The sequence below is a fragment of the Mustelus asterias genome, chromosome 20, assembly GCF_964213995.1.
Source record: "Mustelus asterias chromosome 20, sMusAst1.hap1.1, whole genome shotgun sequence".
NCBI classification, from domain to species: Eukaryota; Metazoa; Chordata; class Chondrichthyes; order Carcharhiniformes; family Triakidae; genus Mustelus; species Mustelus asterias.
This window is the reverse complement of record NC_135820.1, coordinates 3428354-3454310: the sequence shown is the minus strand read 5'-3', so window position 1 is coordinate 3454310 and position 25957 is coordinate 3428354. Positions and strand designations below refer to the sequence as shown.

The following is a 25957-nucleotide window of genomic DNA, read 5'->3' as shown; positions in this document are numbered from 1 at the left end:
CTCCATCCATCCATCCACCCATCCACCCACCCTCCATCCACCCAGCTACACATCCACCCATCCACCCACCCATCCACCCATCCACCCATCCCTCCATCCATCCATCCACCCACCCTCCATCCACCCAGCTACACATCCAGCCATCCACCCATCCACCCACCCATCCATCCATCCACTCGTCCATCCTTCCATCCATCCATCCATCCATCCATCCGTCCGTCCATCCGTCCATCCGTCCATCTGTCCATCCGTCCATCTGTCCATCCGTCCATCCATCCATCCATCCATCCATCCATCCATCCATCCATTCATTCATCCATCCATCCATCCATCCATCCATCCATCCATTCATTCATCCGTCCATCCGTCCATCCGTCCATCCGTCCATCCATCCACCTACACATCCACACACCCACCCAGCCATCTACCCTCCCTCGCTGTCCCTCTGCCTCTAACCCTATCTCTCTCTCTCTGTCTCTGTGGTAAAAGGAAAGCGAAGGGGTGAGCTAAGGGAGTTCTTGTGCACAGTGGTCGTGTCCCTACCTCAGGATCAAAGACCCACTTCAGGACTTGGTGGCCGAGGAAAGTGGCTTCATAATGTAGCCCAAGCAACCTGTAAATTCTTCCAATACACAAGATGGCATAGGTTAAAAGGTGGGAGAGTTTCCTGGTCAGCTATACCCCAGATATTGATGGCAAAACACAGGAGTACTTAGATGAGCTTCACCATGGACTAATCCAATGGAAGTCCATGGTCACCTTTCCTTCCTCGGCATGGTACCTGAAGTCAGAGGAGGAAGGTAGTGGGTGTTGGAAGTTGCGGGTGTCGGGGTGGGTGGGGGGGAGGAGGCAAAGGTTGGAGGTGGGGGTGCAGGGGAGTGATGGAGGGTGGGGAGGAGTGTGGGGTGGTGGGTGACGGAGGTCACCTTGCTGAACTCTTCAGAATGAAGAGGCATTTTGATAGGTTGGATGCAGAGGGGATGAGAGGAAGAGTAATCAGGGAGGACATTGTTAGGGATGGCACGGTGACACAGTGGTTAGCACTGCTGCTTCACAGCGCCAGGGGCCCGGGTTCGATCCCGGCCTCGGGTGACTGTCCGTGCAGAGTCTGCACGTTCTCCCCGTATCTGCGTGGGTTTCCTCTGGGTGGCTCAGTTTCCTCCCACAATGTGTGGGGTTAGATGGATTGGCCAAGCTAAATTGATCCTGAATATTAGGGGGATTAGCTGGATAAATACACGGGGTTAGGTGGATTTTCCATGCCAAACTACCCCTTAGTGTCAGTGCAGGGTAAACACGTGAGGTTACGTGCATAGGGCATGGGTGGGATTGTTGTCAGTGCAGACATGATGGACTGAAAGGCCTCCTTCTGCACTGTAGCAATTCTATGATTTTATGTCACCAGATAGTCACCATGATAGAATCGGTAGACTCAAATAAAAGCAAAACGCTGCGGATGCTGGAATTTGAAACAAAAACAGAAAACACTGGAAAGTCTCAGCAGGTCTGACGGCATCTGTGGAGAGAAATAGAGCCAGCGTTTCGAGTCTGGATCACCCTTCATCAGAGCTGACTATTGCTGGACTACCTGAGGAGCAAACACTCCCGTGGCTACATGGGTAAGACAGGGAGGGGCATGAAGTGAGTAGCACTTGCAGGGGCTGGCACAGGCACAATGGGCCAAATGGCCACTTTCGCTGCTGTGACCATGCCATGATTGTATGATTCCCAAATCCAACTGCAAATCCAGAATAAAGTTCCCTGGATAATGAGTGGGGAAAATGTGTGAGTTGTCCCGAAAGGGAATGGTTGAAGCGAATGGTTTGGACAATCGTAAGGGGAAGCTGGGTGAGGGGATGAGGAGAAATGGGAAGATACTCATGTGGAGCTGGCATGGATTGATTGGGCCGAATGGCCTATTCCTGTGCATTGTATATTCTATGGAGGTCCCTATATACCTCAACATTTCCTTCTCTCTCTTCTTTTTTCTCACTCGCTCACTCCTTCTCTGTTTGGCATTCTGGTCAGGAAGGGTTTAGAAGTCTACATTTGAAGGCACTCTCATAGAATCATGGAATCCTGACAGTGCAGAAGGAGGCCATTCGGCCCATCGAGTCTGCACCAACCACAATCCCATTGAGACCATATTCCCGTAACCCCTCATATCATAGAGTCATAGAATCCCTACAGTGCAGAAGGAGGCCTTTTGGCCCATCGAGTCTGCACCGACCGCAATCCCACCCAGGCCCGATCCCCACAACCCCGTGCATTTACCCTAGCTAGTCCCCTGACACTAAGGGGCAATTCACCATGACCAATCAACCTAATTCGCACAACTTTGGACTGTGGGGAGCACCCAGAGGAAACCCACGCAGACACGGGGAGAACGCGCAGACTCCACGCAGACAGTGACTAGAGGCTGGGATTGAACCCAGGTCCCTGGCGCTGTGAGGCAGCAGTGCTAACCACTGTGCCACCCTCATGAATAACAGTGCTTGAAGGACATCTGAGAGTCCCTGTGTAGTGTAAGGTGATGAACAGAATGATTGTGTCCATTGATGCAGGATTGTGGGACCGGTATCTGATAAAGCACGAACTGAAGGAAACCATCTATTCATTGAACAAGTGGACTACTCTGACAATGGAACCTGGGTCTGTGAAGCCACAAACGCCTTGGGGAAAGGGAAGGGTGAAGTTACGATTGTAGTGAGCGAGGTGGACTCCCTCAATGCAGGTAAACTTCCAAGTCTGCAACTGCATTCGAATGCCAATGCTTAAAGTTTTAAGTTTAAGTTTATTTATTCGTGTCACATGTAGGCTTACATTAACACTGCAATGAAGTCACTGTGAAAATCCTCCCGTCGCCACACTCCGACGCCTGTTCGGGTACACTGAGGGAGAATTTAACATGGCCAATGCACCTAACCAGCACGTCTTTCGGACTGTGGGAGGAAACCGGAGCACCCGGAGGAAACCCACGCAGACACGGGGAGAATGTGCAGACTCCGCGCAGACAGTGACCCAAGCCGGGAATTGAACCCGGGTCCCTGGCGCTGTGAGGCAGCAGTACTAACCACCATGCCACTATGCCTATGCTGTCCTTTCCCATCCCCCCAATTGCATTGAAACAAGCAGCATGTGTAGGTGCTGCCTCGACTTAGGCTTGACAATCAGAATACAAAAGCAGGAATCTACTGTTTTGTCAGGCTCTGGTGAGATCACATTTAGAATATTGGGAGCAATTTTGGGCCCCGTATCTAAGGAAGGATGTGCTGGCCTTGGAGAGGGTCCAGAGGAGGTTCACAAGAATGATCCCGGGAATGAAAAGCTTGAGGTATGAGGAGTGTTTGAGGACTCTGGCTCTGTACCCAATGGTGTTTAGAAGGATGAGGCATTGAAACTTACAGAATACTGAAAGGCCTGGAGATAGTGGATGTGGGGGAGATGTTTCCATTAGTAGGAGAGACGAGGATCCGAGGGCACAGCCTCAGAGTAAAGGCCCTTTGGAACCGAGATCAGGAGGAATTTCTTCAGCCAGAGGGTGGCGACTCTGTGGAATTCATTGTCAAATAGGGCCATGGAGGTCAGGTCACTGAGTGTATTTAAGACAGAGATAGGTATGTCCTCGATTGGTAAGATGCACTAAGTCCTCGGAACATAAGTCCCTTCACCAAAATCCCTTTATTTACAAGTCTGACAACAGCATGCTTTCAGTTAGCAGTCTACACCAGGAGTCCCAGAGGAACTGATACTCCTGGTTAAATACTCCTGGGCGGCACGGTAGCACAGTGGTTAGCACTGCTGCTTCACAGCTCCAGGGTCCCGGGTTCGATTCCCGGCTTGGGTCACTGTCTGTGTGGAGTTTGCACATTCTCCTCATGTCTGCGTGGGTTTCCGCCGGGTGCTCCGGTTTCCTCCCACGGTCCAAAGATGTGCGGGTTAGGTTGATTGGCCATGCTAAAATTGCCCCTTAGTGTCCTGGGATGCGTAGATTAGAGGGATTAGTGGGTAAAATATGTAGGGATATGGGGGTAGGGCCTGGGTGGGATTGTGGTCGGTGCAGACTCGATGGGCCGAATGGCCTCTTTTTGTACTGTGGGGTTTCTATGATTTCTATGAAATACAAGCAAGAGCCTTCTGATTGTCCCATCAATTTGGCCCTTAATCAAGGGGCTCATATTCTAACAGGCCAACCTCAATTGTCTGATTAAAGTCATTACATAAGGGGATCAAGGTTATGGGGAAAAGGCGAGAGAATGGGGTTGATAAACTTATCAGCCATGATTGAATGGCGGAGCAGACTCGATGGGCCGAATGGCCTAATTCTGCTCCTATATCTTATGGTCTTATGGTCCCTTCTTTTCGGAGTGAAACCAATAAATCAAAGAAACCTCGGGACAAATTAAACCACATCTTAAAGAGCCTTAAAGAAAAGGAGAATGACAAATTGAACTTAAGACCTCAAATCAAAATGTGATTAAGGGGATTGATAAGGTGCGCCCGTCCCCGTGGTGCCCAACGGGCATGGAAGGACGACAATGTGCACAGTGAGCAAGGTGTTCATCTGTCAGATTGTGGTGGTCACTTACAGACGCAATAAGACTAATGATGTTTTGTCTGCTCGGAATTTTCTAGGCAAGTCAGTTGGATTCACCGTCACGTTCATTGCCATAGGAACAACTGTTGTGGTCCTATTCATAATTGTCTTTCTCGCCGTTGTGATGGCCAAGAAACGGCGGAGGATTGAGGGTGAGTGATCGAGCGTGTCTGTTGATCCATTTTCCATTCTCCATGTTGAGGAACACCCATGGTTGGGTGATCAGTCTGAGTTTTGGCTGCCTTTGATTTTGATTTGATTTATTATTGTCACATGTATTGGGATACAGTGAAAAATATTTCTTGCGCACTATACAGACAAAACATCTGGTCAATGAAGTACACAGGGGAGAAGGAAAGGAGAGGTTGCAGAAGGTAGTGTTACAGTCATAGCTAGGGTGTTGAGAAAAATCAACTTAATATGAGGTAGGTCCATTCAAACATCTGATGGCAGCAGGGAAGAAGCTGTTCTTGAGTCGGTTGGTACATGACCTCAGACTTTTGTATTGTTTCCCCGACGGAAGAAGGTGGAAGAAAGAATGTCCGGGGTCCTTAATTATGCTGGCTGCTTTGCCGAGGCAGCAGGAAGTGTAGATAGAGTCAGTGGATGGGAGGCTGGTTTGCGTGATGGACCGGGCCATGTTCTTAACCCTTTGTAGTTTCTTGCGGTCTTGGGCAGAGCAGGAGCCATACCAAGCTGTGATACAACCAGAAAGTTTGCTTTCTATGGTGCATCTGTAAAGGCTGGTGAGAGTCGTAGTGAACATTCCGAATTTCCTTAGCCTTCTGAGAAAGTTGAGGCAATGGTGGGGCTTTCTTAACTGTAGTGTCAGCATGGGGGGACCAGGGCAGGTTGTTGGTGATCTGAACACCTAGAAACTTGAAGCTCTCGGCCATTTCCACTTCATCGCCTTTGATGTAGACGGGGGCATGTTCTCCACTACACTTTCTGAAGTCGATGACTAACTTCTTCATTTTGCAGCCATTGAGGGAGAGATTATTGTTGCTGCACCAGTTCACCAGATTCTCTATCTCATTCCTGTACTCCATCCCATCATTGTTTGAGGTCCCACCCACTACGGTGGTGTCGTCAGCAAACTTGAAAATCGAGTTGGAGGAGAATTTGGCCACACAGTCATAGGTGTATAAGGAGTGTAGTAGGGGGCTGAGGACACAGCCTTGTGGGGCACCGGTGTTGAGGATGATTGTGGAAAAGCTATTGTTGCCTATCCTTACTGATTGTGGTCTGTGGGTTAGGAAGTCTGGGATCCAGAATGTTGGCGTTTAATGCCAGCAGAATGGAATATAAAAGTAATGAAGCCTTGCTACAACTGTACAGGGCATTAGTGAAACAACATCTAGTATACTGTGTGCAGTTCTAGTCTCCTTATTTCAGTGGGATGTACTCAGATTGGAAGCAGTTCAGAGAAGGTTCACCAGACAGATTCCTGGGATGAAGGGGGTTTGTCTTACTAGGAAAGTTTTGAGCAGGTTGTGACTAAACTCATTGGAATTTAGAAGAATGAGAGGTGATCTTATTGAAACAAAAGGGGGGCCTTTGACTGGGTTGATGTTGAGAGAATGTTTCCCTTCTTGGGGGGAGTCTAAAAATAGAGGGGAACAGTTTCTAAACAAGGCGCCTCCCATTGAAGATGGAGATGCGGAGGAATCCCTTCTCTCCAAGGGTCATGAGTGCTTGGAATTCTTTTCCCCACTGGAAACTGAACCATTTAATATATCGAAAGTAAAGTTTTCAAGTTCATTTATTAGTGTCACAAGTTGGCTTACATGAACTGTTACTGTGAAAATACCCTAGTCGCCACACTCCAGCTCCTGTTCGGGTACACTGAGGGAGAATGAATCATGGCCAATGCATCTAAACAGCATGTCTTTCGGACTGTGGGAGGAAACCGGAGCACCCAGAGGAAACCCATGCAGACACGGGGAGAACGTGCAAACTCCACACAGACAGTGACCCAAGCCGGGAATCAAACCTGGGCCCCTGGCACTGTGAGGTAGCAGTGCTAACCACTCTGCCACCGTGCCGCTGAAGATTGTTTGAGATTGCCCCACAAGGGGAAACATTTGGTCTACATTTGCTTCATCAATCCCTTTTAAAATTTTATGTACTTCGATCAGATACCTAATGCCCTTCCTCAGTATTAAAGAAAGAATTAATAGCAAGAATCATGGATCAATTGTGTGGTACACTTTAGAAGAAAACTGACCAAATGGCCAATGCCCAGTTTAAGCATGTGACTCACTGTGGAGGTTAGAATCTTCACTAATTCTCTTCAATTTCTTTATTCACTCAGACTCCAAAGCAGAAGTTAAGAAGTCCCAACAAAAGGTAAGTTAAAATTACTGGCTGAATGAAGTATTGGTCTAAACATGTCCATTGATAGTTTAGCTTTGTTTCGAAGGAGAAATCTCAAGACTGATTCACTCTTACATGAGAATGCTAGGAAATGAGGTTGACCTCTCCAAAGCCCTGTTCTCAGAATACCCAAAGATAATTCAAAGAACAAAGAAAAGTACAGCACAGGAACAGGCCCTTCGGCCCTCCAAGCCCGTGCCGATCATGATGCCCCAACTAAACTAAAAAAAAACCTTCTGCCTTTACTTGTCCATATCCCTCTATTCCCTCCCTATTCATGTACCCATCCAGATGCCTCTTAAATGTTGCGAATGCGCCTGCTTCCACCACCTCCTCTGGCAGCGCGTTCCAGGCATCCACCGCTTTCTGTGTGAAAAACTTCCCCCACACATCTCCCTTCAACTTTTCTCCTCTCACCTTGAACCTGTGGCCCCTTGTAATTAACACTTTCACCCTGGGAAAAAGCCTCTGACTATCCACCCTGTCTGTGCCTCTCATCATTTTGTAGACCTCTATCAGGTCTCCCCTCAGCCTCCGTCTTTCCAGTGAAAACAATCCGAGTTTATTCACCCTCTCTTCACAATCAACACCCTCGAGACCAGGCAACAGCCTCGTGAACCTTCTTTGCACTCTGTCCAAAGCTTCCACGTCCTTCTGGTAGTTTGGTGAGCAGAATTGCACGCAATACTCCCAATGCGGCCTAACCAATGTTTTATATAGCTGCAATATGATTTCCCAACTCTTGTACTCAATGCCCCAACTGATGAAGGCCATGTGCCTTCTTAATCACTTTGGCCATCTGTGTTGCCACTTTTAGGGAACTGTGGACCTGCATGCCCAGATCCCTCTGTATGTTACTGTTCCTCAGGGTTCTCCCATTTACAGTATCATTCACACCTACATTTGATGCTCCAAAATGCATCACCTCGCATTTGTCTGGATTAAGCTCCATTCCTCTTACTGGACAGTAACTCCCAGGTCAAGGAATAGAACGTGGAAGCAGCTTCTGGTCTCATTGATAATGTACTAGGAAAAAACAGATTGTCGTGAAAAAAATCCAATGAAATTCACCAATGTCCTTGAGAGCAGGAAATCTGCTGCCTGTACCTGGTGTGGTCTACAAGTCATAGAATCATAGAATCCTACAGTGCAGTAGGAGGCCATTCGGCCCATTGAGTCTGCACCGGCCACAATTCCACCCAGACCCTTTCCCTGGAACTCCACATATTTACCCCGCTAATCCCTCTAACTTACGCATCCCGGCACACTAAGGGGCAATTTAGCATTGCCAATGCACTTAACCCACACATCCTTGGACTATGTCCAAAGTGAGTCCAGATATCACAGCGTTGTGGTTGGCTCTTAAATGCCAGCAGTGTCCATAACCACTCTTACGATATGAATGGTAACAGGATCAATGCCCTGGACTTGAAGAGGTTCAATGGTGGGATGTCCGAATGCAGCAAGACCTGGACAATATCCAGGCTTAGGCTGATAATAAGAACATAAGAACATAAGAAATAGGAGCAGGAGTAGGCCATCTAGCCCCTCGAGCCTGCCCCGCCATTCAATAAGATCATGGCTGATCTGACGTGGATCAGTACCACTTACCCGCCTGATCCCCATAACCCTTAATTCCCTTACCGATCAGGAATCCATCCATCCGCGCTTTAAACATATTCAGCGAGGTAGCCTCCACCACCTCAGTGGGCAGAGAATTCCAGAGATTCACCACCCTCTGGGAGAAGAAGTTCCTCCTCAACTCTGTCTTAAACCGACTCCCCTTTATTTTGAGGCTGTGTCCTCTAGTTTTAACTTCCTTACTAAGTGGAAAGAATCTCTCCGCCTCCACCCTATCCAGCCCCCGCATTATCTTATAAGTCTCCATAAGATCCCCCCTCATCCTTCTAAACTCCAACGAGTACAAACCCAATCTCCTCAGCCTCTCCTCATAATCCAAACCCCTCATCTCCGGTATCAACCTGGTGAACCTTCTCTGCACTCCCTCCAATGCCAATATATCCTTCCTCATATAAGGGGACCAATACTGCACACAGTATTCCAGCTGCGGCCTCACCAATGCCCTGTACAGGTGCATCAAGACATCCCTGCTTTTATATTCTATCCCCCTCGCGATATAGGCCAACATCCCATTTGCCTTCTTGATCACCTATTGTACCTGCAGACTGGGCTTTTGCGTCTCATGCACAAGGACCCCCAGGTCCCTTTGCACGGTAGCATGTTTTAATTTGTTTCCATTGAGATAGTAATCCCATTTGTTATTATTTCCTCCAAAGTGTATAACCTCGCATTTATCAATGTTATACTCCATTTGCCATATCCTCGCCCACTCACTCAGCCTGTCCAAATCTCTCTGCAGATCTTCTCCGTCCTCCACACGATTCACTTTCCACTTATCTTTGTGTCGTCTGCAAACTTCGTTACCCTACACTCCGTCCCCTCCTCCAGATCATCTATATAAATGGTAAACAGTTGCGGCCCGAGTACCGATCCCTGCGGCACGCCACTAGTTACCTTCCTCCAACCGGAAAAACACCCATTTATTCCGACTCTTTGCTTCCTGTCGGATAGCCAGTCCCCAATCCACTTTAACACACTACCCCCAACTCCGTGTGCCCTAATCTTCTTCAGCAGCCTTTTATGGAGCACCTTATCAAACGCCTTTTGGAAATCCAAAAACACCGCATCCACCGGTTCTCCTCCATCAACCGCCCTAGTCACATCTTCATAAAAATCCAACATGTTCGTCAAGCATGACTTTCCCCTCATGAATCCATGCTGCGTCTGATTGATCGAACCATTTCTATCCAGATGCCCTGCTATCTCCTCTTTAATAATGGATTCCAGCATTTTCCCTACTACAGACGTTAAGCTGACCGGCCTATAGTTACCCGCCTTTTCTCTCCTTCCTTTTTTAAACAGCGGCGTAACATTAGCCGTTTTCCAATCAACCGGCACTACCCCAGAATGCAACGAGTTTTGATAAATAATCACTAACGCATCCACTATTACCTCTGACATTTCTTTCAATACCCTGGGATGCATTCCATCCGGACCCGGGGACTTGTCCACCTTCAGTCCCATTCGTCTACCCAGCACTGCCTCTCTGGTAACATTAATTGTATTAAGTATTTCTCCTGCTGCCAACCCTCTATCGTTAATATTTGGCAAACTATTTGTGTCCTCCACCGTGAAGACCGACACAAAAAACTTATTTAAAGACTCAGCCATATCCTCATTTCCCACTATTAACTCCCCCCTCTCGTCCTCCAAGGGTCCAACATTCACTCTAGCCACTCTATTCCTTTTTATATATTTATCAAAACTTTTACTATCATTTTTCATATTAATTGCTAGCCTAGCTTTATAGTCTATCCTTCCTTTCTTTATCGCTTTCTTAGTCTCTCTTTGTTGTTCTTAAATTTTTCCCAATCACTTGTTTCTCCACTATTTTTGGCCACTCTGTACGCAGCTGTTTTTATTTTAATACTCTCCTGATAAGTAACATTCATGCCACACAAGTGCCAGGCAATGACCATCTCCAACAAGAGAGAATCTAACCATTGCCCCTTGATCGCTCCTCAGGGCGGCACGGTGGCACAGTGGTTCGCACTGCGGCCTCACAACGCCAGGGGCCCAGGTTCAATTCCGGCTTTGGGTGACTGTTTGTGTGGATTTTGCACGTTCTCCCCGTGTCTGCGTGGATTTCCTTGGGGTGATCTGGTTTCCTCCCACACTTCAAAGATGTGCAGGTTAGGTGGATTGGCCATGCTAAATTACCCCTTAGCATCTAAAGATGTGTAAGTTAGATGTATTGGCCATACTAAATTGCCCCTTAGTGTCCAAAGATGTGTAGGTTAGGTGGATTGGCCATGCTAAATTGCTCCTTAGTGTCCAAACACGTGCAGGTTAGGTGGATTGGCCATGCTAAATTGCCCCTTAGCATCTAAAGATGTGTAAGTTAGATGTATTGGCCATGCTAAATTGCCCCTTAGTGTCCAAACATGTGCAGGTTAGGTGGTTTGGCCATGCTAATTTGCCCGTTAGTGTCCAAAAATGTGTAGGTTGGATGTATTGACCATGGTAAATTCACAGGCTTATAGGGATAAGGTGGATGGGGGCAATAGGCTGGGTAAGATGCTCTTTCAGTTAGTATAGACTCAATGGGCCAAATGGCCTCCTCCTGCACTGTAAGCATCCTATGATTCCAAGGATATTCAAAGGCATTATTGTCACTGAATCCCCCACTATCAGCATCCTGGAGGAAGTTACCATTGACCAGAGACTGAACTCGACTGGCCGTATAAACACAGTGACTACCAGAGCAGGTCAGAGGCTGGGAATCCTGCGGCGAGTAACTCACTTCCTGGCTCAGAAAAACCTGTCCACCATCCACAAGACACAAGTTGCGTGCTCGATGGAATTCTCCCCACTTGCCTGGATGGGTGCAGCTCCAACAACACTGAAGAAGCTCGACACCATCCAGGACAAAGCAGCCCCGCTTGATTGGCACCCCTCCACAAAAATTCACCCCCTCCACCACCGATGCACAGTGACAGCACTTGTGTACCATCTACAAGATGCACTGCAGTAACTCACCAAGGCTCCTTAGGCAGCACCTTCCAAACCCATGACCGCTGCCATCTCGAAGGACAAGGGCAACAGATACCTTGGAACACAACCACCTGGAGACTCCTCTCCGAGTCACTCACCATCCTGACTGGGAAATATTTAAGCCGTTCCTTCACTGTCGCTGGGTCAAAATCCTGGAACTCCCTCTCTAACAGCATTGTGGGAGTACCTACACCTCAGGGACTGCTGTGGGTTCAAGAAGGCAGCTCACCACCACCTTCTCAAGGGGCAATTAGGGATGGGCAATAAATGTTTAAAAGCTTATTTATTAGTCACAAGTAGGCTTACATTAACACTGCAGTGAAGTTACTGTGAAAATCCCCTAGTCGCCACACACCTGTTCAGGTACACTGAGGGAGAATTTGGCATGGTCAATGCACCTAACCAGCACGTCTTTCGGACTGAGGGAGGAAACCGGAGCACCCGGAGGAAACCCATGCAGACACAGGGAGAATGTGCAGACTCTGCACAGACAGTGACCCAAGCCGGGAATTGAACCTGTGTCCCTGGCGCTGTGACGCGGCAGTGCTAACCACTGCGCCACCGTGCCACCCCAGTGTTGGCTTAGGCAGTGACGCCCACATCCCATAAATTGATTTAAAACAAAAATGTGTCTGTCATTGCTGGCAGTCGAAAGCATAGGGACTATGCTTGATTTGGAAATTAATCACGATTCATATTAAAACCTTGTCCTGTTCTATCACCAGCAGAACAACATTACTGTTTATGCGACATTGAACCTGAATGTGTTGGATTGTGTTAACCCCACGCGGAGAGGGAGCCATGAAACGGAAGCAACAGTGAACACGGACGTTCATGTTAACTAGAGACAGTCGGTACTGAAAGAATCAGCTACCGGTTAATGATTCTCGGCAGTGGGATATGGACAGGGTGTCTGCTGTGTTATAACTGCTCAGTAACTTGGGCATAATTACCATGCTCAACCAAGCTCTTAATCGCCGCTGTGTCTGTGACAATTCGCATCCACTTCAATCAAACCTAACCCTTTTTCTCAACAGATGTAGAATACAGCAAACTGTGCCCTAAACTGGTTTTGTGTGACTGCAACTCCTCCCATTTAGAGACTGTCCCTTGACCTGGAGTTTTATGTGATTTTTCATTCAATACTGAACAGGGGAATAGACACTTTGATTTGATTTGATTTATTATTGTCACATGCATTAGTATATGGTGAAAAGTATTGTTTCTTGCGCACTACACAGACAAAGCATACCGTTCATAGAGAAGGGAAGGAGAGAGTGCAGAATGTAGCGTTACAGCCATAGTTAAGGTGTGGAGAAAGATCGAGGTATGTCCATTCAAAAGTCTGATGGCAGCAGGGAAGAAGCTATTCTTAAGTCAGTTCGTCCATGAGAATTTTGTATCTTTGTGTCTGGGTGGGTTTTCTCCAGGTGCTCCAGTTTCCTCCCACACTCCAAAGGATGTGCGGCTTAGGTTGATTGGACATGCTAAATTTTCCCTTTGTGTCAGAGAACTTGCAGAGTAAATATGTGGGGTAATGGGGATAGGGCCTGGATGGGATTGTGGTCGGTGCAGACTCGATGGGCTGAATGGCCTCCTTCTGCACTGTGGGGGATTCTATCATTCTATGAATTTCTTCCAGTACTCAATGTTACTCAGGACATGTTTAACAAGAGTTCACACTTGCAATCTGCAGTACATATCAAACATACAACCAAGTTCAAAAACCCCCAATGTACTGTGGCTGAAAGGTCTCAGACAGCGAGCTTCCCCCATTAACTCTCTGTAGCGGCTGCTCCAAGCTTTAGTGAGTCCCTCAGCATGTAGTCCTGGGCTTTGGAATGTGCCAGTCTGCAACACTCGGTCAGGGACACTGGAAGGTCTCCAGCAGGTAGCACAGTGGCAAGACACAGACAGCATCTGTTCATAATGACGCCTGACTACCACCTTCTCAAGGGAAATGAGAGATGAGCTTTACATGTCAGCAAAGGGAATTATTCCTCTCTTTAAACATCCACGGGTTTCGTATCGCTTCTGATCCACTTTTGACGTTGTTTTGTTGGAAAACCATTGTTTTTTGATGTTATAGATGCTACGAAGTCTGCGAGGCAAACATGGAGACAAAATTAAAAGAGGAAATATGACACAGCTTCAGTCATGCGACTGCTTCTCATTTGGGCAGGATTTTGCAGAATCAACAGTTTCGTTTGATGGGGGCTTTTACCTTGCCTTCCTCTTTCTGTTTGTCTGGACATGCTTCCTAATTGTTCGCTCACGTTTGCAACTTTGGCAACATTCCCATTCATTTAATTCGCCTAAAGAATACTGTTTGCTTCAGGTTTAATGTACAGCATTTTGGATACAGTGAGAGTTTTTCCATGAGAATGTGTGTGTGTGTGTGAAAGTGTGTCATTGTGTGTGTGAGAATGTGCGTGTGTGTGTGTGTGTGTGAAAGTGTGTGATTGTGTGTGTGTGGGTGTGTGTGTGTTTGAGTGTGTGTGTTTGAGTGTGTGTGTGTGTATTTGTATGTGAGTGTATGTGTGTGTGAGTGTGTGTGTGTTTGTGAGAGTATGTGTGTGTATTTATATGTGCGTGTGTGTGAGTGAGTGTGCGTGTGTGTGTGTATGAGTGAATGAGTGTGTGTTTTTGTGTGTGTGAGTGTGTGTGTGTCTGAGAGTGTGAGTGTGTGTGTCTGAGAGTGTGTGAGTGTGTGTGTATGAGTGTATATGAGACAATGGGTGTGTGTGTGTGTTTTTGTGTGTGTGAGTGTGTGTGACAGAGTGTGAGTGTGAGTATGTGTGTCTGTGTGTGTGTGTGTGTGCGTGTGGAGGCTCCAGTTCCCACAATCCCCTGCAGCTGGGAAAGGCCTCTATCAATACCACAGGTTGCACTGCATTCTGGGGAAGATACCCCTGCTCACATGAACCATCACCACATACTTCTTATTTATTTATTATTATTATTAATAACAACAGCAGCAATAATGATTACCTCCTCGTTGGGTCACCTCATGATTTCACTTCCCTCTCCATTTGGAATGGTCGAATCTTCCTTTCCGCTGATTGGATTTGAGATAAACAGGAGGACGATGGTGGTGATGTCATCCCCTGCCTCCTGCAGTGTGGCTGGGAGTTTGACAAAGAGCAGTGACCAGGTGGCCAAGAGGTGACTCTGGCAACACTGGAGGGGGAAGAGGAATTGAGGAGAGTTAGAGCAACACCTTGTTTTTGCAAAATCACACTTCAGTCATAAAATATCTGCAAGAACGTTACAAACATTTCCAAATGTCCAACACACAAAGTGCAGTGAAATTCATGGTCTTTACATACACTGGGTTTCACTCTGCGCTATTTTAATACAGTCTAAACAACATTACAGACATTTCAAAATGCTCACTACAAAATGGTGCAAAGTTATTGAGAGAATCATAGAATCTACAGTGCTGAAGGAGGCCCATCGAGACTGCACCAACAACAATCCCACCCAGGTCCTATCCCCATAACCCCACATATCTACCCTCCTGACACTAAGGGACAGTTTAACATGTCCAATCAACCTAACCCGCACATCTTTGGAAGTTGTCTACATACGACAAGGTGCACTCGAAGGTGCTTCCATACAATTGTGATCCATCTAATATTCACTGTATACATTCAGTGTGAGCTGAAGGGAGTTAAATTTACAGAAGCTATGGCGGAAGCAGCAGGGAGGATATCTCTTTCAAAGAGCTAGCACAGGTACAATGGGCCAAATGGCCTCCTTCTGTGCTGTGTGATTCTGAGGGCAGTTGCCTTTTCTCTCAGTTCTGCTTCATTCTGTTTGAACAATGAGGGTTGCCCTAGTTATTGAGTTTAATGATCAGGGGACGTATGAGGAGCGTTTGAGGACTCTGGGTCTGTACTCGATGGAGTTGAGAAGGATGAAGGAGGGGGGATCTCATTGAAACTTGCAGAATACTGAAAAGCCTGGACAGAGTGGACATAGGGAAGATGTTTCCATTAACAGGGGAGACCAGGATCCGAGGGCACAGCCTCAGGATAAAAGGATGACCCTTTAGAACCGAGATGAGGAGGAATTTCTTCAGCCTGAGGGTGGTGAATCTGTGGAATTCATTGCCACGGAAGGCTCCGAAGGCCAGGTCATTGAGTAGATTTAAGACAGAGATAGGTTGATTCTTAATTGGTAACGAGATCAAAGGTTACAAGGAAAAGGCGGGAGAATGAGGTTGAGAGACATATCAGCCATGATAGAATGGCGGAGTAGACTCAATGGGCTGAATGGCCTAATTCTGCTCCTATATCTTGTGGTCTATAGGACTGATTAACCATGTAAACTGTCCTTAGTTACAATGGGCAGATGCTTGCATGCTCAATATAGTGGGGTTTGGGGTGAGGGGAGGGGTTTGGGGTGGGGGTGAGGGGTGAGGGGTGGGGGGGGAGGGGGTGAGGGGTGGGGGGGAGGGGGTGAGGGGTGGGGGGGGTTGGGGTGGGGGGAGGGGGTTTGGGGTGGGGGGAGGGGTGAGGGGTGACGGGGGAGTGTTGAAAGATAAACAGAAAATTCCAGATTTCTCTATTCCCCAGTTACGAGCGTGGTCATACAGATTTACAGCATGGAAACAGGCCCTTTGGCCCAACTTGTCCATGCCGCCCAGATTTTACCACTAAGCGAGTCCCAATTGCCCACATTTGGCCCATATCCCTCGAAAACCATCTTACCCATGTAACTGTCCAAATGCTTTTTAAAAGACAAAATTATACCCGCCTCTGCTACTGCCTCTGGCAGCTTGTTCCAGACACGCGCCTCTCTCTGAGTGAAAAAAATTGCCCCTCTGGACCCTTTTGTATCTCTCCCCTCTCACCTTAAACCTATGCCCTCTAGTTTTAGATTCCCTTACCTTTGGGAAAAGATATTGACAATCTAGCTGATCTATGCCCCTCATTATTTTATAGATCTCTATAAGATCACCCCTAACCCTCCTACTCTCCAAGGAAAAAAGTCCCAGTCTATCCAGCCTCTCCTTATAACTCAAACCATCCAGTCCCGGTAGCATCCTAGTAAATCTTTTCTGCACTCTTTCTAGTTTAATAATATCCTTTCTATAATAGGGTGACCAGAACTGTGCACAGTATTCTAAGTGTGGCCTTACCAATGTCTTGTACAAGTTCAACAAGACGTCTCAACTCCTGTATTCAATGTTCTGACCAATGAAACCTAGCATGCCCAATGCCTTCTTCACCACTTTAATCCACTTGTAACTCAAGGAGCTGTGAACCTGTGAACCCTAGATCTCTTTTTTCTATAGCTCTCGAGAAAGTGGAAGGAAAAGTCTTGTCCTAAATGGGGCAGTAGGCAAATTCTTTATCCCCTCCTTAATCCCCTCCCCCCCCCCCCCACTCCCTCCAACATTTCACCATCACCTGTCTGTCCACCTGTATATAAATATGGAGGCTGAGAGATTTCAGATCCTCCACATTTCAAACCAGCCACATGGGCCATTCTCTCCGCAGGTGTGATGGCTCCAATTAGGATTGAAGAGGTGGGACAGAAGGAGTTTCATTTCATCCCGAGCCACAACTTGCAGATGATACAAAGTTGGGTGGGAGGGTGAGCTGTGAGGAGGATGCAGAGATGCTTCAGCGTGACTTGGACAGGCAGAGTGTTTTGATTTGATTTGATTTATTATTGTCACATGTGTTAACATACAGTGAAAAGTATCGTTTCTTGCACGTTATACAGACAAAACATACCATTCATAGAGAAGGAAAGGAGAGAGTGCAGAATGTAGTGTTACAGTCATAGCTAGGGTGCAGAGAAAGATCAACTTAATGCAAGGTAAGTCCATTCAAAAGCCTGTCAGCAGCAGGGAAGAAGCTGTTCTTGAGTCGGTTGGTATGTGACCTCAGACTTTTATACCTTTTTCCCGAAGGAAGAAGTTGGAAGAGAGAATGTCCGGGATGCGTGGGGTCCTTAATTATGCTGGCTGCTTTGCCGAGGCAGCGGGAAATGTAGACAGAGTCAATGGATGGGAGGCTGGTTTGCGTGATGGATTGGGCTACATTCACGACCTTTTGTAGTTCCTTGCGGTCTTGGGCAGAGCAAAAGCCATACCAAGCCTTGATACAACCAGAAAGTTTGCTTTCTATGGTGCATCTGTAAAGGTTGGTGAGAGTCGTAGCTGACATGCCAAATTTCCTTACTTTTCTGAGAACGTAGAGGCGTTGGTGGGCTTTCTTAACTATAGTGTCGGCATGGGGGGACCAGGACAGGTTGTTGGTGATCTGGACACCTAGAAACTTGAAGTTCTCGACCCTTTCTACTTCATACCCATTGATGTAGACAGGGGCATGTTCTCCTTTACGTTTCCTGAAGTTGATGGCAATGTTGATGGCAATGTTGACATTGAGGCAGAGATTATTATTGCTGCACCAGTTCACCAGGTTCTCTATCTCATTCCTGTACTCTGTCTCATCATTGTTTGAGATCCGTCCCAGTACGGTGGTGTCGTCAGCAAACTTGAAAATCGAATTGGAGGGGAATTTGGCCACTGTCATAGGTGTATAAGGAGTATAGTAGGGGGCTGAGAACACAGCCTGGTGGGGCACTGGTGTTGAGGATGATCGTGGAGGAGGTGTTGTTGCCTATCCTTACTGATTGTGGTCTGTGAGTTAGGAAGTTCAGGATTCAGTTGCAGAGGGAGGTGCCGAGGCCCAGGCCACGGAGTTTGGAGATGAGTTTCGTGGGAATAATAGTGTTGAAGGCTGAGTGTCGTCAATAAATAGGAGTCAGACAGAGGTGTCCTTGTTATCTAGGTGTTCTCGGGTTGAGTGCAGGGCCAGGGAAATGGTGTCTGCTGTGGACCTGTTGCAGCGGGAGGCAAACTGTAGTGGATCCAGGTAGTCTGGGAGGCTGGAATTGATTTGTGCCATGACTAACCTTTCGAAGCACTTCACAATGATGGATGTCACAGCCACCGGCCGGTAGTCATTAAGGCACACAGCTTAGTTTTTCTTAGGTACCAGGATGATTGTTGTCTTCTTGAAGCAGATAGGGACCTCAGATTGTTGTAAAGAGAGGTTGAAGATGTCTGTGAATACCCCCGCCACCTGATCCGCACAGGATCTGAGGGTGTGGGCAAAGGCATGGCAGATGCAGCATAATGTGGATAAATGTGAGGTTATCCACTTTGGTAGCTATAATAGGAAGACAGACTATTACTTGAAGGGTTGCAAACTGAGAGAGGCAGATACTCAGCGAGAACTTGGTGTCCTCGTGCATCAGTAGCTGAAAGTAAGCACGCGGGTACAGCAGGCAGTAAAGAAGGCAAATGGTATGTTACCTTCATAGCGAGAGGATTTGAGTATAGGAGTAGAGATGCTTTACTGCAATTGTGTAGGGCATTCATAAGGGCAGACTTGGAGTATTGTGTTCAGTTTTGGTGTCTTTATCTGAGGAAGGATGTCCTTGCTACAGAGGGAGTAGAGCGCAGGTTTACCAGGCTGATTCCTGGGATGTCAGGTCTGTCAAATGAGGAGAGACTAAGTCAATTAGGATTATATTCACTGGAGTTTAGAAGTGAGAGGGGCTTTCATAGAAACTTATACAATTCTAACAGGGTTAGACAGGGTAGATTCAGAGAGAATGGTCCCGATGGTGGGGGAGTCCAGAACTAGGGGTCATAGTTTGAGGATAAGAGGTAAACCTTTTAGAACTGAGGTGAGAAGAAGGGTGGTGAATATATAGAATTCACTTCCATTCTTTGTAGTTGAGGCCAAAACATTGTCTGATATCAAGAAGAAATTAGATATAGCTCGAGGGACTAAAAGGATCAAGGGATATGGGGGGAAGAGGGGAATCAGGAGTTTGAATTCGATGATCAGCCATGATCACAATGAATGGCGGAGCAGGCTCAAAGGGCCGAATGGCCCCCTCCTGCCTCTAGTTTCTAACTTCACCCTGACTGCCCGTTTTACCCTGGACCCGATGGACACCACCTATAGCGGCACTTGGAGCAAAGAGAGCAGTGAGAAAGAGATTGTGGAATGTCACCTCCGTGATCAGAACAGTTGGAAAGATGGAGGAACAAGGCACGAGGGAATTGCAGACTGGAAGATTCGAGCATTTCCTTCAACCTGAGGAACCTTATTTCTGAAAACGTAGGAGATTACAGCCTGGAACTGGTGTCGGAAGCAGGTAAAATGGAAATGGCCCTCGTTCGAGCAAAGCTCCAGGTTAAGTGTTTAATCAGCTTCTAAAATGGCTGGGTGGCATGGTGGCTTAGTGGTTAGCACTGCTGCCTCACAGTGCCAAGGACCCAGGTTCAATTCCGGCCTCGAGTCACCGTCTTCCCCCATGCCTGCATGAGTTTCCTCCGGGTGCTCCGGCTTCCTCCCACAGTCCAAAGATGTGTGGGGTAGGTTGATTGGCCGTGCTAAATTGCCCCTTAGTGTCAAGGAAGTAAAGGGTAAATATGTGAGGCTATGGGGATAGGGCCTGGGTGGGATTGTGATCGGTGCAGACTTGATGGGCCGAATGGTCTCTTTCTGAATTGTAGGGATTTTATGATGAAAGCCATTGCTTTCCCACTTAGCCAGCTGACTTTGAGTAAGTGTTTCACACTGGAGTGTGACAAATCAGAAAGCAGTGTGTCCAGCCACACATTTGTTCCATGTGATGGTCACAGTGACTGCTATTGGGTGAGCAGATAATGTAGGTGCAGGCGTGGGGCTAGTTGGGATCTTGCTGTGCCTGTTTTTTCTTTTCCCTAGTTAGAGGAGCGGGCCATTCAGCCCCTCTAGCCTGCTCCGCCATTCGATAAGGTCATGACAAGGTCAGATTGTGATCCCAATGTTCCAGTCTGATAGCCCGCCCACAACCTTCGAAGCCCTCCCCCAGCCCTTGTCAATAAGAAGCCTGCCCAGAATATATTCAATGACCCACAGTCTCCATTCCCTCTCTGGGGTGGGGAGAGAATTCCAAACCCTAACGACTCTCTGAGAGAAGAAATTCCTCCTCATCTGTGTCTCAGACAGAAGACACCTGCCATCTCCACATTCTTTCCTCTAATCCACCCCTCCCCCCACGCCCCGCTGTCTGTGTCCTGGTTTTCTCTTAACCTCACACTGTCTGTAAGGTTCAGCCTGCGCCTGTCAGTGACGGCACTGAACTGTCTGATTCACGCTGCAAGGATCCGGAGTCATTCTTTTCTGAGTGATTCCAGTGGAATGCGTGAAATGATTCCTCCACTTTTCAGGACTGAGAAACTGGTGTCCAGGTGCCACCTACTGGCCCCGCCGTGAGCTGCAGGTTCAACACCGCGTCGCTCCCATCTCCATTTACAGAAGTATCGTACATTGTGCTGAATGCCCCTTTCAGGGCAACACAGCGGAGTAAGGGTCAGCTGGTCTGGGTAACCAATCGGGGCTCAGGGCGGGGAATCATCCCAGGGGGAGGAGTTCTCCTCGTGCACAGGTACTTTGGAATGAGCTGCAAATATCCTGTGTCTGTTTGTAAATAAATCCCTTTTCGTTTTGCTAATGAATTCTCCCAAAGTGGAACATTTTGAATGTTATATAGCATTGCAGCACGCAAGGAGCACATTCAGCCCATCATTCCAATGCTGGTTTTCTGAATGAATTTTCCCATTTCAACCAACTTTCTGTCCACCATCGAGGAACGCGATATTGTGAACATCCCTCTGCTGTTACAGGGTGTTGGAAATGAAACTTCTCTGAGGCAATGTTCAACAATCTAGATCCCTCAACCATCCAGAAAGTTCATTTCAGTGACGGCCAGAAAAGCTTCCACAACCATGACACCTCTGTTGCTGGGCAGATTAGTCTTTTCCTGATTCATTAGCCAACTCTTGCAGGATTTTTACAGATGCACCATAGAAAGCATCCTTTCTGGTTGCATCACAGCTTGGTATGGCTCCTGTTCTGACCAAGACCCCAAGAAACTACAAAGGGATTGTGAATGAAGCCCAGTCCATCATGCAAACCAGCCTCCCATCCATTGACTCTGTCTACACTTCCCACTGCCTCAGAAAAGCAGCCAGCAGAATTAAGGACTCCACACACCCTGGACATTCTCTCTTCCACCTTCTTATGTCGGTTTAAAGATACAAACATTTGAAGACACATACCAACCGACTCAAGAACAGCTTCTTCCCAGCTGCCATCAGACTTTTGGAAGGACCTAGTATATAGTAAGTTGATCTTTCGCTACACCCTAGCTGTGACTGTAACATTATATTCTGCACCCTCTCCTTTCCTTCTCCCCTACGTACTCTATGAATGGTGTGTTTTGTCTGTATAGTGTGCAAGAAGCAATAATTTTCACTGTATCTCAATACATGTGACAATGATAAATCAAATTAAAAACAAACCTGGATTGGTAGATCCAAGGCTCCTTCCATGGCGATCCATATGGCAGCACGGGAGGCCCGGTGGCGCAGTGGTTAGCACTGCTGTCTCACAGTGCCAGGGACCCGGGTTCGATTCCCAGCTTGGGTCACTGTCTGTGTGGAGTCTGCATGTCCTCTCTGTGTCTGCATGGGTTCCTCCGGGTGCTCCAATTTCCTCCCACAGTCCGAAAGACGTGCTGGTTAGGGTGCATTGGCCATGCTAAATTCTCCCTCAGTGTACCTGAACAAGGGCTGGAGTGTGGCGACTTGGGGATTTTCAGAGTAACTTCATTGCAGTGTTAATGTAAGCCTACTGGTCACACTGATAAATAAACTTCATAATAATTAGAAATTACATGTCTTATAACTGATCTAAGCAGTTGAAAAGTGTCATGACCTCATAGTCTAACCCCATCGACTGGGTAAATCTACACTCACTAACTTTTTAAATTTAATCCTGGATTTACTCATCACTCTCCCCCTATTTGCTCCCTCTAGTCCTTCCATTTCCAAATGTGATGGTTTAATCCTTGGGATAACGACAGGGAATGGGATGAGAATAGAAGTTCATGGATCTTTCACACTGCAGTGGACAATGGGGACAGATAAATGGGTTTCAAAGCAGAAACAACAAAGAACAAAGAAAAGTACAGCACAGGAACAGGCCCTTCGGCCCTCCAAGCCTGTGCCCATCATGATGCCCCAACTAAACTAAAAAATACCTTCTGCCCTGACTCGGTCCGTATCCCTCTATTCCCTCCCTATTCGTGTACCCATCCAGATGCCTCTTAAATGTTGTTAATGTACCTGCTTCCACCACCTCCTCTGGCAGCGCGTTCCAGGCACCCACCAGTCTCTGCGTGAAAACCTCCCCCGCACATCTCCTTTGAACATTCCCCCTTTCACCTGGAACCTGTGCCCCCTTGTAATTGATACTTCCACCCTGGTTAAAAGCCTCTGACTATCCACCCTGTCTGTGCCTCTCATCATTTTGTAGACCTCTATCAGGTCTCCCCTCAGCCTCCGTCTTTCCAGTGAAAACAATCCGAGTTTATTCAACCTCTCCTCACAGTCAACACCCTCGAGACCAGGCAACATCCTGGTGAACCTCCTTTGCACTCTCTCCAAAGCTTCCACATCCTTCTGATAATGTGGTGACCAGAACCGCATGCAATACTCCAAATGCAGCCTAACCAAGGTCCTATATAGCTACAACATGATCTCCCAACTCTTGTGCTCAGTTGTACTCAGTACAACACTTGTATTTCTGTAACTCATGGGGGGTTAGAGATATAGAGGCAGAGAGAGAGAGAGAGACACTTCTTGTTACCACATTGTGGTAAACAACTCAGAGATTTCCCAGAGACAGGATCCTATCACTTTCCACTCTCCGTGAGGAATATTAGGAAGACAGAGCGAGGATTAGGATCACTGGGTCTGTGGCTGTCTTAACAACAATTCACACAGCATCTTCTCTCTTCCCGCAATGCCAAACTGCCCGGTGGCATTCCAAAGATGCAGAATGGTCATTTGCATATTCAGTGATAATGACAATTGTTCACATTCTCTCACAGAGCGACGGTGACACTACAGGTGCAAAGATGGACCTGAGTCGCAATGGTGGGTTCTCGTCCTAATCCCCGAACAGTTCAATACATTGCTGGATACAGCAGGGAGGGTAATGTAGCAAACTGGACTAGAGGTCGATGTGGGGCAAGCTGGGTGGCAATGCCAGGTTCCATTTCCTGAGTTAAATGAATCAATCCATCGGGTCTGGATAACTGTTCAGCTTCTGGGGACATTTTCCAGTGACAGAGTCAAAGATACTACTTCAAATCCATGCTGTATGTTAACAATGGGGCGGCACGGTGACACAGTGGTTAGCATTGCTGCCTCACAGTGCCAGGGACTCGGGTTCGATTCCCGGCTTGGGTCACTGCCTGTGCGGAGTCTGCACATTCTCCCCGTGTCTGCGTGGGTTTCCTCCGGGTGCTCCGGTTTCCTCCCACAGTCCAAAGATGTGCGGGTTAGGTGGATTGGCCATGCTAAATTGTCCCTTTGTGTCCAAAGACGTGGAGTTTAGAAGGATTAGTGTGGTAAATATGGGGGATAGAGCCTAGGTGAGAGTTAAAAAATGCTGGATTGGTGCAGACTCGATGGGCCAAATGGCCTCCTTCTGCCCTGCAGGGATTCTATGATTCTGTGAAAGAAATACAAGGGAAATTAATACAAACAATGGATCTCAGGCCCTTCTTCCTGTCATGGACCCCGGTAACGATGGCTAGTCTGGAGCCCAAGTGGTCCTGGCACCGTTTGTGATCCTGGTCCAAGGGGAAGTCCAACATACATTTAACAGTGTGGCACAAACATGAGACTTGGTATGAACATGCTTGGGAAAGAATTGGCAAAGAGAAATGCAAGTAGATCAACCTGATCTGCGGTTACAACCTGATCCGCGGTTACAGTGGTATTATCATAAGGTGCAAAACACAGCTGCATCCCAAACTTAGGTTCCCACAGCATGGGCGTTGCCAAGTTGCCTGACTATATTAACTCTTTGCTTTCTGTACATTCCAACTTTACATTCGACAGTCAATGTAGAATCCCATCTGTACCTGTATAGCTTCCTTCACGACAGTGACTTGCGTTAACAATGTACACAGTCTGCACCATAAGACAAGTAAAAAAATTAACAAGAGTACAGAGTAGCAGTGTAATAATAGGATGTAATATTAAAGTAAAAACAGCGGATGCTTTAGGCGGCCATCCATTGAAAATATCCCACCAATGGGGAAGAGTGGGGGAATTAAGTTAATCAGATATCTGTTCAAGTTTGCTTGCAGCAGAGCTGGTTAGCATACTCCGCCTCAGAAGACGTTACCTCTCTTGACTTACGTGTGCTGAAACCTGTGAGTTCTGTTCAATAAACTTGTGTAATTTGGTAAGTTCAACTGTAGGCAGATGTGCAATACTGTGGGAGTACCTATATTGAACAATATAGCGCCATTGACCAAAGTGGCAATGTTTCAGGTTGTGATGTTAATGTTGAGTGGTTAACATCATCCGACCCGACGCAGCTGTACCCATACAATGATTACAAAATCCGGTTAAATTCTACAAATAACGTTTCCATCCTTCTGCACAAGTCTAGTTGTTTTGAGTGCATATTCTACTGGTTGCCTTCCATACCCCGTAGAGAGTGATTGGCAGCTTAGGAGGTATAGGCCAAGTGTATCCCTATCAAACATTAGGAACACAATTCATCACATCATCTCCAACATCAAGATTGGTGATTCGCGTTGTGTTAATTTCCTACAGTTTATATAGATCGGTACATCCTACCCCTGAACTCTAATCCAAATGAAGGGCAAGGTGGCACAGTGGTTAGCACTGCTGCCTCACAGCACTAGGGACCCGGGTTCGATTCCCGGCTTGGGTCACTGTCTATGTGGAGTCTGTACATTCTCCCCGTGTCTGCGTGGGTTTCCTCCGGATGCTCCGGTTTCCTCCCACAGTCCAAAGATGTGCTGGTTAGGTGAATTGGCCATGCTAAATTGGCCATTACTGTCAGGGGGGGCCTAGCTCGGCTAAATGCATGAGGTCATGGGGATGGGGCCTGGGTGGGATTGTGGTCGGTGCGGACCTGATGGGCCGAATGGCCTCCTTTTGCACTGTACAAAGAACAAGAAAATTACAGCACAGGAACAGGCCCTTCGGCCCTCCAAGCCTGCACTGACCATGCTGCCCGACTGAACTAAAACCCCCTATCCTTCCGGGGACCATATTCCTCTATTCCCATCCTATCCATGTACTTGTCAAGACGCTGCTTAAAAGTCACTACCGTATCCACTTCCATTACCTCCCCGGCAACGAGTTCCAGGCACCCACTCTTCTCTGTGTAAAAAATCTGCCTCATAGACCTCCTTTAAACCTTGCCCCTTGCACCT

At 47.3% G+C, this 25957-nt stretch overlaps 1 protein-coding gene across 1 annotated transcript in view; it reads left to right on the top strand.

Moving 5' to 3' along the window:
* LOC144508731 (uncharacterized) overlaps window positions 1-13761 on the top strand; it is a 107156-nt gene extending 93395 nt beyond the window's left edge. The window contains exons 14-17 of the mRNA XM_078237039.1: window positions 2565-2734; window positions 4636-4749; window positions 6912-6946; window positions 12334-13761. Of these exons, the coding sequence (XP_078093165.1) occupies window positions 2565-2734; window positions 4636-4749; window positions 6912-6946; window positions 12334-12453 (439 nt within the window). The 3' untranslated portion in view covers window positions 12454-13761. The remainder of the gene's footprint in view (window positions 1-2564; window positions 2735-4635; window positions 4750-6911; window positions 6947-12333) is intronic.
* The last annotated feature ends 12196 nt before the right edge of the window (window positions 13762-25957 follow it).